Source organism: Nothobranchius furzeri, chromosome 12, assembly GCF_043380555.1.
Source record: "Nothobranchius furzeri strain GRZ-AD chromosome 12, NfurGRZ-RIMD1, whole genome shotgun sequence".
Classification (NCBI taxonomy): Eukaryota; Metazoa; Chordata; class Actinopteri; order Cyprinodontiformes; family Nothobranchiidae; genus Nothobranchius; species Nothobranchius furzeri.
Genome location: NC_091752.1, coordinates 36,927,403 through 36,940,206, shown reverse-complemented (window position 1 = coordinate 36,940,206; position 12,804 = coordinate 36,927,403). Strand labels below are relative to the sequence as shown.

Sequence of the window (12,804 nt, the reverse complement as noted above, 5' to 3'; positions counted from 1 at the left end):
AAGTTACAAAACACCATCTGCTCCAGTCAAAATGTCTAATTGAAAGGAATGTTTTTTTTTGGCCATTTCAGGGGAGTTTTTTTTTCTTTTTACGTGAGAAAAAATTACATTTTTCTTTTTACGTGAGAAAAAATTACATTCTTTAGAACCTGAAAATAACCTCAAGTTATCAAAACACTATGACATAAATAAAGTGAAGCTACGTTCAGCTGCTGATAAAACTTTATGCAAATACAAAATGTACAATTTACTGCAGTGTAAAGCTTTAAAACTTGTTATTTTCATGCACCACTGTTCAACTGTGCTCTTTGCAGACTGGAAATGTTTTAACTAAGATGCACTAAAGTGCCAAATTATTGACTACATGTGTCTACAGCACGATCAGACACTCATTTATATAGTTTATCAGCAACAAAAAGTTGATTTGGGGGTGACTTGCTCTTAAAGTCAACATCTGCAGAAACAAACATTAAATAGCTTTGGAAAACTATTTCAAATGTCTTATGGCATTTAGAACAAAATGATGACAAATAGTTTGTGCCTTGATTTGTGCAGAGCTGTTGTCTACAACTCTAATTTGCAGTAACATTGAATAGATTTTGCTCAAAAAGTCAAAGATATTTTTGCTAATAAAAAGTGCTTATTTTTAACCAGGAAAGCCAGACTAAATATACTATTTAAATTTGTAAAGCAAGAATTTGGTCTGGTTCACTAGGCTAGTCAATTTTATGATTATGCACATTATTGTAACACATGAAAAAGAAAAATTAAAGGTCAGGTCTAGTAATGAGCACACCAAGTAAAAACATTTTAAAATAAAAATATTGCTTTTACTTCAAGCACATCTCAGTTCATGCTGCACATATCATTTTTCTACTGAATGTCTTCTCTTCCAGCTAGGTCCCTTCAAGTTTCTGACAGACGAGGGAAGATTAGAAAATGTCAATACAATTACCAGATTAAAATTTATTAAAGGTTAATATTATATTTTAGTTTTTGTTTTTTATTAATGTTCACAATTTGAGAACACACTTCAAACTAAATGCATTTACTTACTTTTGAATACTTGACTACAGAGAACCTGATATATGATTAATTTATGCCATCACACTCCTTGCAAAAATAAATTGTTTTATTTTCATTAGGAAATTTTCCTGAAAACAATTTCTCACTTTTTTAGTGTATTATGTTTTTAAAGAGCTAACAGTCATTCACACAGCCGTACACGGTGTGTCACAGTTTCAGGGCGCCCACATAAGCAAAGCCCATCTGTGTTCTGTGACCTTGCAGTCCCCTGCTCCCTCCAGGTTTTCCTCATGTTCTCAGTCTCTCCACTGTAGTTTTCTCTTGGTTTATGATTTCAGTTCTTTAGTCTCCTTTAGTGTGTGTGTTCCCTTCCCCACTTCAGATCATTCGTTTACTTATTAGTTTCCCCGGTGTCTTTGTTTCTACAGTGTTTAAAGTTCAGGTTATTTTTGTAGCTTTGGTTTAGGATTTGGTTTTCTCCCCTGCTTGTTTCTGCTTCTTCCCTCAGTTCATTAGTTTCACCTGTGCCCAATTCCCCATGCACCTGCTCCTCGTCTCCTATCACCCAGCCCTGTGTGTATAACCCTGTCTGTGTCTCCAGTGTTTGTCGGTTCATTGTGTCAGCGTTGCGCTGGCCTCTACAGAACTGTAGATGTAGGCTGATGAGTGAGTTTTTGTCTTTAGAACTTTAGATATTTTGGGTTAGAGCCCTGCAGTTTTGTTTTTCCTAATAAAAGGATTTTTGTTTTATACAGCCTCTCCTGCCTTGAGTTGTGTTATGTTTTGCATTTTGTGTCCAATCCTCCTGCTCTCGCAGCGTGACAATCTGAGTGTTTACAAATTCATTTTAAATTGGCTACCAGCCCACAATGCCCCATTTTACCCAGCTGGAATACTTGCCCTTTGATTTTTTTGCCCCTGTAGTGACATTATTCAGGGGAGTGCCTTATTCACCATGATGGGCATCAAATAAACTATTTACTTCCATCTGCTCATCTACTCCATAACAAGCTTGCTTTTATTTTGTTATTTCATCCACAGGTTTCTGAAGAGCTGAACTGAAACACTGAGCAGTTCCCATCACAGACATAGGCGTGAACTGTCACTGCCAACACCAGAGCTCTGGTTAAAAAGGCTCAGCAGCGGCTGCACTTTCTCCGGGTCTTGAGAAGGCGTGGCCTGGATCAGAAACTGCTGCTGGCTTTCTACCACTGCTCCGTGGAGAGCACCTTCACCTACTCCCTGAGTGTGTGGTATGCAGGCTCCACTGCTGAGGACAGGAAGGCTGTTCAGAGGACAATAAACACCGCCCAGAAGATTACTGGCTGCACCCTGCCATCCCTGGAGGCCATCTCCAGAACCCGCTGCCTAAAGAGAACCGCTGCTATCCTCCGTGACCCCACCCACCCTGCCCACTGCCTGTTTGAACTGTTGCCCTCAGGGCGCCGCTTCAGGTCAGTTAAATCACACACCACCAGATTTTCCAACAGCTTCTTCCCTTGGGCCGTCAGAACATTCAACACAACAGCACCATTCAACCCCCCACATCCCCATCAGTAATGTGGACTAATCTGTTTTAAATCATTTTAAATTATTGTTTTGGCAGATCCGAATCACTGGTTGTACATTCTTGTTGTTTGTTAAACGTTTTTAAATTGTTTTTAGTCCTTTACGGTTTTTGACATTTATTGTCATTTGTTGTCTTGTGCACTGTTGATGGCGGACCATCTGTATTTCAATTGCCATGAGCAATTACAATAAAGTCTATGAAGTCTATTCTATTTCTACATCATTTCAATTGCAAAACGTTTGACGTCCTTCACACTATCGTACCTGAAAAGGTCAAACTTGTGTTTATGTTTATGTATTTAGCAGACCCTTTTATCCAAAGCGACTTACAATTTCAAACCTATAGGGCATGTTTTGATCTTATCCCAAAAAGGCTCCATGGAGGTTCACTAAATCAGTAACAAATCATAAAAGAGAATGCCAGAAAGGTGAGCATAAAGAAACGATAGCCTACCAGGTCACTATAAGAGCTCCACAATGCAGTTGCGTATTGCAACTCAGAATTAAATAAGGCGAGACAAGCCTTTTTCTCCAAAGTCATCAGTGATAATATTAACTATTCTAGTGTTCTGTTTGCTACCACTATTGAGAGGTTAACTAATCTCCCAACCCAGTTTAACCCTGACTTCATATCTTAAACTAAGTGTAACGAATTTGCATCCTTTGTCAATGAGAAAATCATAAACATCAGATTAGTCGTCCATTCTTCCATGTAAACCACCACAACCAGACCACTGCTACAGCCGCACAGCAACAGTCTGGCCAGAAGGCCAGCTTTCAGTGTGATTTGTGCTAAAACACTGGAGGACATAGTAAAGACCTGAAACTCATCTACCTGCTGTCTGGACAACCAGCAAACTAACTTCTTTAAAATTTTATTTATTTATTATTTATTTATTTTGGCTGAAAATTGTTAATTGCTTTTTAATGTCAGGTATTTTTCCAAAAGCATTAAAAACTGCTGCTGTTAAACCTCTTCTAAAGAAAAGTAAATTAAACCCCTTAGTGATGAATGACCAATCTCTAATCTCCCTCTCATTGGTAAAACTATTGAAAAAGTTGTTATGATCCAGCTGAAACACTTTTTGGAGACAAACAACCTGCTAGATAGTTTCCAGCAGGCTCTAGACAACATCACAGCACAGAGACTGCACTGATTATTTCTGATTATAATCAGTCTCTCTGAGTTTTCCACACAGGTTGAACATGAAAATAGTCTCCTACACCTGTCTCCTGCATTAACGTCTGATAGAAAATAGACTCTAGTATTTGAAAAGCCTGACAGGTCTAAGTCACAGTGTCACTCAACACTCATGGGCTCACCCATCTTGTCTCGGTTACAGGGCTAACAGCTCTCATGCACTGAGCATGAGACACACGCATCTGACCCTCGTCACACGCTCTCATGCCACACCTCCAATATCTCACGCTGATGAAAATCCACCTCCCCCACTCTCACAATCCATGCGCATACCCCTCCTCCCTCATGCATGGAAAGTTCAAAAGTTGGCAGCCCTGTGACTAGAAGCTAACTGTTAGCCTTAGCAACTCCACCACACAGCAGAACTCCCTCAGGTTTATGTTATTTGTGGAGATAAAATATCGACGTAGCAAACAGAGTCTGTGTTGCTGTTAGCCAATCAGGGATGAGATGTTCGAATATCAGGAAGTAAGACTCCAAATCCTGTAGTCTGAAGCTCTCTCCTGATCTGGCTCACTTCCAGATCCTGAAACAGGCGCACCAGGGTTTTTTGTACCCCGAGTATGACTTACAAGGCATTCTTTCCTACTAGAGACCGCAGCACATGTATCGATTAAACGGGTGAACCACACCTTTAAGTAATGGGTTTAAGCTGGCTTAGTCAAAAAACAAATATTTTAAATAAAAAAAAACTTATTTGCACTAACATCCATAATTATCATTTTCTAATAAAAATGTGATTTAAATTGTTAAATAAAACAGGAATGGCTGCTTGTTTGGGAAATTAAAGAGCAAGTTGTGAGTGCAGTAAAGACAAGAGGTTTATTAGTCTGCAAAGATGTTTTTACAAAAGCATGAGAAGAAAAATCATTTGGAATTAGCACAGCTGTTGACCACCCAGTCCTCTGTCAAACACCGAATACTTGATGCTATAAAAACATTAAGTTCATCACAAATTATTCCAGGTCATGGATGTGGCCGCTGCTGTGTTTTATTGTGACAGAGAGCTGCTGTGCTGACAGATCTAAGCTGACGTGAAGGTGGTTTGGATCAGAGCAAATGTTCGGAGCAAACTCCACTCGGCAAAACGGGACCTTACTCTGAGCCTTCTCTTTGAACCCGTGCCTGTTTAAACACCTCACAGCAGCAATATAAAACATTCAACTTCTCAATATGCCTTCATATAAACAGCATATACACTAGGCAAGTCTTCACCACGCACAACCCTGCTGGTTATACTGAAATAAATAAAACATGACTGTACAACCATACAATACACACAGATCACCCTACTTCTACTCAGGACACTTCTACAACAATGAAGGCAGTTACAAAAACCCTTTAGTTAAGAAAGCTACTGGTCAAAGGGAAGATGTGTTGTGAGTTTAATTTAGCCTTTTCTTTGACAAAAGAGATCAAAGTAAAAAAATAAAAAGAATGAAACAAAAGTAGCATGCTTAACTGAAACAGACACTGGTACTGGATCATGTTAACTAGCTTACATGCACAATATGCTTTCGGCTCATAACTCCGCTTGTTATCCAACTCAAATAATAATAATAATAATAATAATAATATCTACACCCGGAGTCCAAAACCAGGGTAAAAGACAAAAAGGGTCAAATAAAATGTTTCATTTACATCTAGTCTGCTCTTTCACGGCGAGGGAAACAACGTGAAAGATAAAATCACAAAGGCGAGAAGCTGGGGTTTTATCATCCAGTTACAATCAGGAAGATATTAGTGACATTCAGTTCTTAGTCTTTAATGTAACGGCTAGGGGTGATAAATTATATGTTTTTAGATTCATCTTCAAAAGGAATGGGTTTGTCAGGAGATCAAGAACTTTGCTCATAAAGTGCAACAGAACCTAAATAGAAACCCTGAAATCGAATTCTGTAATTAACTCCACAGAAGATCGAATAAAACACACAACAGTCCATCAAATACTGCAAAGAACCACTTCCAGTTAAAAGTAAAAACACCAAAAACCATCTAGTTCTCGGACTGTTTTATCTCCCTCCTCCATAATTCCTGCAGCCGTTAACACTGGACACCACACGACGGCTGATGAATTTAACACGTATCTTATGGCTACACCACAGAAACCCACTGCTGAGTCACGTTTTTTTTAATAAGAAATGCAGCATCCATGAAGGAGCACAGAAAAACTGCATCCAGCAACAAGACCGTGTACACAATTACACGATGCATCACCACACGGGATGTAAACTCAGACTGGCTTCTCTGTGCGCTCGCATTCCAAAAAGTCCACATTTCCTGTTTGTGTCTGAAACAGACGAGCGTCTGCCTGCAGAGAACGAGCAACTCAGGAAGCAGCTCCGCGTAGAAGCAGGCCGCCATGGAGGAGCCACGTTCAAGAAGCTTTAAATACTTAGTGATGAAACTGGCATACAGATGATCCTCTGACTAAGAAGCTAAAATAAAAAGGAGGGATGGAACAAATGAAACGTCTGTGCTGCAGTGCTCCACAGACGTTTCACTGTTTCACATCCAAATTCAAACAATGATTGAAAATAACTCCTCAGGCTTGTCATGGTCAGAGTTTTACTGTGAAATCTTTGAGGAAAACGTGTTCACATTCCGATGATTACTCTTAAAAACAGATCTGTTGTTTGATGCAAGCTAAAATTTAAATTCTTAGTGGGACAAAGGGAATTAAATGGAAAAACCACAGCACAGCCAGTGAACTGGAAGTTATAGAGCTGCTTCATTGGGATCTTCCTGGAAATCTTTGGGACCAGATTTCCGTGATTACAAAGATCCACATGTGAACGATTAGAAAGGAGAGTCAGTGACCAATTCACCCATAAGCTTGAGTTATTAGAATCATCAGAACACCAAAGGGGATTTTCACAACCTGGCAACCCTAAAGCTGCTCTCCCTCCATAAATATAAATTATTAGTTCAAACACCTTTTGCAATAAAGTACAACCTGAATTTGATCTGTAAAGGATACTGGAAGAGCAGCAAACGTAGCACCTTTAAGAAGTAATACTTTACCTATTTTACTACTATTATTATTCTGCCTCAATGAAGAAAAAGATGTCTTTAAAGAAGTGGAATGGTCATACAAACAAAACAAATTATTACAATTTTTGCAGGACTTTTGGTTACAAAGACATTATTGAAGGTCTGAATCATCGTGAACTTGAATGGAATGTTTCAGGAACTTATTAGACAGCACCAGCTGGACAAATGACTTTAAAGGACTCTTCATCACTACATCTCATCAAAAACATGAATCCTTTACATTCAAATGACCAACAAAGACCTGATCCTGCTTCCCGACTTCCTGTTCAGCTGCAGGAGAACAGCTGTGGTCACCCAGATGGAAGTAAACCTCGAACAAGCACTGAGCATGGCATGGGACACATCCCCGCTAAATATAATCCTTGTGTCGGAGTATTTGGGTCGGTGAGGCTGCAGCACGTTACTACGGCAACGGGAATAAATTCAGAAGAACGGCAGAAGAGTTGGAGATGCATCAGCACAGATAAATAAACTGTATAAACACTGAAATTCACTGTGATTTTTGGATAAATGCAACAGAAAATAACTTATCCAACTGCTTTGTGTGTTAACGCTTCTTGCTCCAAAAAAGACTCTGTAGAACATTTGTGTGCGTTAATGAACTCTGGGACTTCTGATCTAAAACAACTGGGAGAAAAGAAAACACAATACCGGAGCGAACATGTTCATCCTCAACTGATCCCAGTGACAGAAAACAAAGAGAAAAACCCATTTAGAGCAGTTTTCCTGTTGTCTCGCTGCTGCAGTGTTGAGGACAGATTACAGATGATGATGTAACAGCTGCAGGTGTGTGAGGTCATCTGTGATTAAGTCTGTTTCACACACACACCTAAAGGTGAGACGTTAACCAAGCTTGGTGATTTGTAGATCTCCTTGTATCCGTACGGTGTCGATAGACGACAAAGATTTTACTTTGTGATAAAAGTCAAAGAGCTGGTGTCCGTCCACGAATATCCGGAACCGTTGGTGCTCGCAGTGGATCTCGATCTGCAGGCAGGAAAGAAGAAAGAAGAGAGGCAGAGAAAAACAAACATTTTATTTATGACATGCTTCAGAGTTGAAAAAGAAAAGAGTACCGATTGTTAAATGATTGTATGCAAATGTCCTGCAGTCGGGTTATTATCTTTCCAAGTTTCCATAAAGCTGATGCTATCCTATCTGTGCAGTGACAGCATCACAATGCCTCTTACCAAACTACATAAATATGCCAAATGGTTCAGTCAACTCAGATTAGTAGTTCACCAAACAGTGGAAATAAAAGCTTAATAAAATCCATCCCTCAGCTGAAATTTCACCAAATATGGCAACAGAAACTGAGCTTAAAGGGACTTTACAGTTTTGAATTTTTATGCTCGCAATTGCCCCCTCAGGCCAAAAGCGTAACAGCAGCTTCAATAGTAGGCTCGTGCACGAGGTGCGCATGCTGTACGTGCACACCCCTTAACGAAAATAACAGCTGAGACAGTCCCTTGTGTGTGTGTGGCCTGGAGGACAGAGGACAGGAGAACACGCAGCTAATTAATTAAATAATTTGGTTCTGTACCTTTCTCTTCAGCACAGCTGACAAAAGTTTAAAATGGGTCAGTCCTCCTGCATGCTCAGATCATTCCCTTCCCTTGCTTGAAAAATTGTTCCAAAATGAAAGTTGAACCCACATCTTTTTTTTCTGTGAATTCAATGCCGTTCGGCGAGTCTCAAATAAAAATTTGGGCATCTTACTGTAAAAAAATATACCATTAATGTAAAACATAAACTCTAAATATACTATGTTCACGTCCAGAATTGAACCCAGGTCTTCCGCATGGGAGTCCAACATCTTACTAGGTGAGCTACAGCACCAGTAACATCCTCTGTATCTGTAACATTTATATCCTTCATGACAGCTGAAACAACGTTCAAAGAACAGTTCGGAGCGAAAATGGCTATTTTGTTGCTAATTTGCAGGAAATATCTAGAATAAAGTTCTACAGAAAGTAGCTAAGGGTCCTCAGAAATGTAGCTAGCTTTGTCACTAGGCGTTAGGAACAGCGACAAAGCGGCACTACCTCTCTCTGCTGCTAAAGCTACAGATAGCAAGTGCTACGGGCTATGCCTGAGCGTGAACGCGCATGAAGCAGCCTGCTCGACCCGAGCAGCTCTCTTTTTCTGTGATTTTACAGAAAAACAGGCAATCACAGTAAAAATGTCAAGGCTCATTCTACAGGACCAGGGCATTGCAGGAGAATGTATGAAGAAGAAATGTATTATTTTTATACATGTTTTGACTGTCAAACTTCCATAATGCCCCTTTAACAGTTAGCCAAAATTCTTCATTTATTATTTATCTTAAAGATGGTGCAGGGTGCATGCATCAGACACTTCTGCACATCAATAACTGCAGAAAATATGACACAATGTGTGATTTGGACCAAAAATAGTAAATGTAAACATCAGAATATCTTTTGTTCTTAAGCTAATAGCAGAAAAAAGCTGTTTACGTGTAAAACCACAGCAGGTCATGAGTCTGCCCAGCGTGTTTCTATTAATAAAGCTGCAATGGCAAATGTGGAAAAACATTTTTTCATGCCTCTTAACAACATTCTAATATAGTATAGCTATATATTTATTGGGAGTTAGAAAAAAAATAATGAAAAGGTTATCTCGTATTTGTAAAAATCCTCCGTCAATACCACGGTTCGGACCGAAAGTAACTAGTGGACCATCTGGTTGTTGGTCGCGCAGAACCGCTGCACTTCCCTGGGTCCTCCACTCATTTAGCACTACCAACAGAACACCACCGTGTGAGGGATTCATGGTTCAATAACATCAGAGAAGGAGAAAGAGCTGGCTGCTACCTCTTCAACTTTAGGACAAACTACCAGAGTCCCAAAAAGAAAAACATACTTTGAAGCTGTGGACAAAAAATAACTAGAACGCAGTGACTGGTGTTAAGCGCCATCTTGTTTCCTCCGACATTGCGGCTTTCGGTTTCCAGCAGAAGCATCTCAGAGAAGATACCCGAGGGGGAGGGGTGAGTGTTCTGTGACCGTGTTTCAATTAGTATCCTAGTTTGTTTGCAGATTTGCCATAACAGCGTTAATAATCTTACAGTTTTTAATAGCCTCAGTCTTGAGAAATATGAGTCATTGTGTTGCTGCCATCTAAAAAACTGCTCAAAGATACAAAAGCTTCACATCTATTAACGTGCTGTTATTTAATCAACTTTAAAACAGCTGTCAGTTATGTTGACAAAGTATTTACATGCAATTTTGTAGGATAAACTAATATAAATATCACCAGAAATCCTGAAGGAATTTCTTGGTTTTTCTGCCAAAATGACCAACTGAGAGCAACTGAAGACGTTTTAAGATGAAATCATGGCTGTTTCTATTCAATGCTACAGTGAAATATCACAATAGAAACCCTTATGATTAGGATCATTTTTCTTGTATTGTTTAGCATATTGGCCCCTATAATCTAAAGCAGGTGAGAACATGACAGGCCACTGCTCAACTTAGCTACAAGAATTTAACCACGGTCCTTAGAATCCACCAGAATTTGGTTAATTGTTGTACCATCAGACTGATGCTAGAGTGATGAATTTTTGATATATTGAGCACCTCTAGATGGCAACAATACAATTTGGTCTTTGCCTCAATCAGACTAGCCGTTAGCTCATCAGTCCTGAAATAAGTAAACCGTTTGTCTGATGAGGAGCCGTTTAGTTATCATGACATAAAGCATCTATCCATTTTGCAGAGAAACACTTTAAAACACTTCCCATGAACCTCCAGCCTCCTGCCTGAGCTGACCTGTTCTGACCTGTTTCACCACGTTTTTACCACACAGATGTTTTAAATCAGAATCAACTGAGGAACCGCATGCAGGAATCACCTCTCTAATAATCACAGACGTTGTGAACTCCTTGCTTGTATGGAAATGTTAAAGCATCACAATGAAGCAAACATTTAGCAGAACGTCCCGTTTGTTGCTAATGGCCACATTTGAAATTATTAGAGCAGATTATCACGTTAAAGAGCAAAGACATCTTGGTGATTACTCATGATGCAAATGCACAACTGTTCAAGCGCCTCCAGACCCCTCGCTGGACCTCTCACACAGACAGCTGATGCTGACGACCGCTGCACACACAGGCTGCGTTTAAATGAGAGAAACATGATAAAGCTAACGCCTCTTTTCCTGTTTGTCCCCTAATTGGTGTGCAGCAAGAACATTTCACAGCAAACTGTAAGAAAGAGTTTGTATGAAACCACAGTCACTCTAATGAAACTTATGTTTATTACTGGATTATCTGTGATGACTGATCATTACCCTAAAAGGTTGATCGGGGATGAAGGGGAAGTAGGCGGTGGACGCCTCCTCCTCTGTCCACTTCCCAGAGACACGGGCGATGCGCAGGAACTGGCGGTCGTTGAAGCGAGCTGTGAGCTTTAGCGCCACGTCGTACTGCAGGTCTTCCTTGTTCGAGCCTCGTTCGCAGGTCAGACTGATGTCGAACCTGAAGCAAGAGAACAGCTGAAACAGGCAGGATCCTAAACAGGATAGCTACTCAGGGACGAGTTCAATGAATAATTCTGCTGTTGCTGTGTAAGAGCAAACCAAGTGTTTGTTAATTATACATAAGCTCTGTTTTGCTGGGAGTGATCCTCCCTCCCCTGCAGCAAACCTCCCAAGACTCAGCCAAGGCAGAGCTCCTTCAGATGGGACCTTCCTCCTCATAAACGTTGGTCTGATTACTCTGCCAGCAGCAGCCACTGAACAAGATGAGGTCATGGGGAGGCTTCTTCCAAGTTCAGCACAAGTTTCCATCCAGGGTAAGGGCACACCCAAAAAAAAAAAAAACAGCATCTCCCCTCCCCTTTCTTTCATTCATGCATGATGTGAGGGAACGCCCTGCATATTTAAGTCACTCTTCTCCTGCATCTATCCTTACTCTCTGCGTCATGGAGTGGTTGTGCAGGTTTGTCTATCATAACAAAAGGAAAACGCTCTTGGGCCCGCACAGAGATTTAAATCAGAGTTCTGCAGAGATAAAAGCTGAACTGCCGCATTCCCTCACCTGTCTGGCTCCAGATCGACAATACCCATCACTATGATCCTCTTTCCTGGGCGCATTCCGCCGCGAATGCGCCCACTGAAAGGCACGATCTGCGCAAATAAAAACAAAAGGTTATGATGCGCTGCTCACACAGAGTGTCAATTAAAGCTGATCTGTGGTATTTCCTACCAGGACACGCGATAAGTCCTCCTTGTCTGGTGAGATGAGACCCGGGTTTTCCAGCGAGTCGTTCAGGTGCTCATCATCCATGTTCAGTGCCTGCGAGAAAATACACGAGCGGGATGGTTGTTTGAATATAAACAAGCCTGGAGTGAGGTCAAACAGCCATCGCGATGCTGCTGCGGGCCTAGAATCAACAGACACGTTCCGGTGGCTGAGGTGGCACCAGCAGACCTGTCGTGATCGTGCGCTTTAAGAAATAACCCTCCATCTTCAACAATCTGAGTCCGATCTGGGGCAAGCGGCCTCAAGAGACCACCGACGCGTGTCCCTGTTGGGTTTCCCGTTTCCTCCCCAGTCCCAGGTGAAAGGGTATGGGAGTGCGCTCTGAACGCGCAACTCGCCACGCTTCACAACGACACGCACAATAGCAATAACTGTGCGCAAAAACACAAACCCGCAAACAAGAAGGCTGCAGAGTGGGAATAACACAAACAAATCCCCGGCGCGGCAGTATACTCACTATTCCGTCATGTTCTGCTGCCTGCACCGCCATCTTGAGCAGAATACCATACAGTAGAATGGGTTGTTAAAGGAGCAGAGGCAGCCCTGCGTCGTGGCACTGAACTCAGGATGATCCTCCAGTTCCTGGGTGTCTGCTCGGGCACCTAACAGGATCCCTCCGCCTCAATCTGACTAAAATGGGTGGATATCTGCTGACGTATGCTTTATAATA

General features: G+C 41.1%; 1 protein-coding gene across 1 annotated transcript; it reads right to left on the bottom strand.

Annotated features, from left to right (window-relative positions):
- Positions 1 to 7,460: 7,460 nt before the first annotated feature.
- On the bottom strand, positions 7,461 to 12,804 carry LOC107376063 (galectin-related protein B). Its single transcript, XM_015945003.3, has 5 exons — positions 12,592 to 12,804; positions 12,078 to 12,167; positions 11,910 to 11,998; positions 11,162 to 11,348; positions 7,461 to 7,837 (listed from the first exon to the last, which is right to left on the bottom strand). The coding sequence occupies exons 1-5, from the start codon at positions 12,622 to 12,624 to the stop codon at positions 7,694 to 7,696; spliced, it is 543 nt and encodes a 180-aa protein (XP_015800489.1). The 5' UTR covers positions 12,625 to 12,804; the 3' UTR covers positions 7,461 to 7,693.

Coding starts and splice junctions, on each gene's coding strand:
- LOC107376063 (XM_015945003.3), bottom strand. CDS start 12,624: ATGGCGGTGCAGGCAGCAGAACATGACGGAATA. Junction 12,168..12,591: donor CAGCAGAACATGACGGAATA/GTGAGTATACTG, acceptor ATTTTCTCGCAG/GCACTGAACATGGATGATGA. Junction 7,838..11,161: donor TCCCCGATCAACCTTTTAGG/GTAATGATCAGT, acceptor TCCTGCCTGCAG/ATCGAGATCCACTGCGAGCA.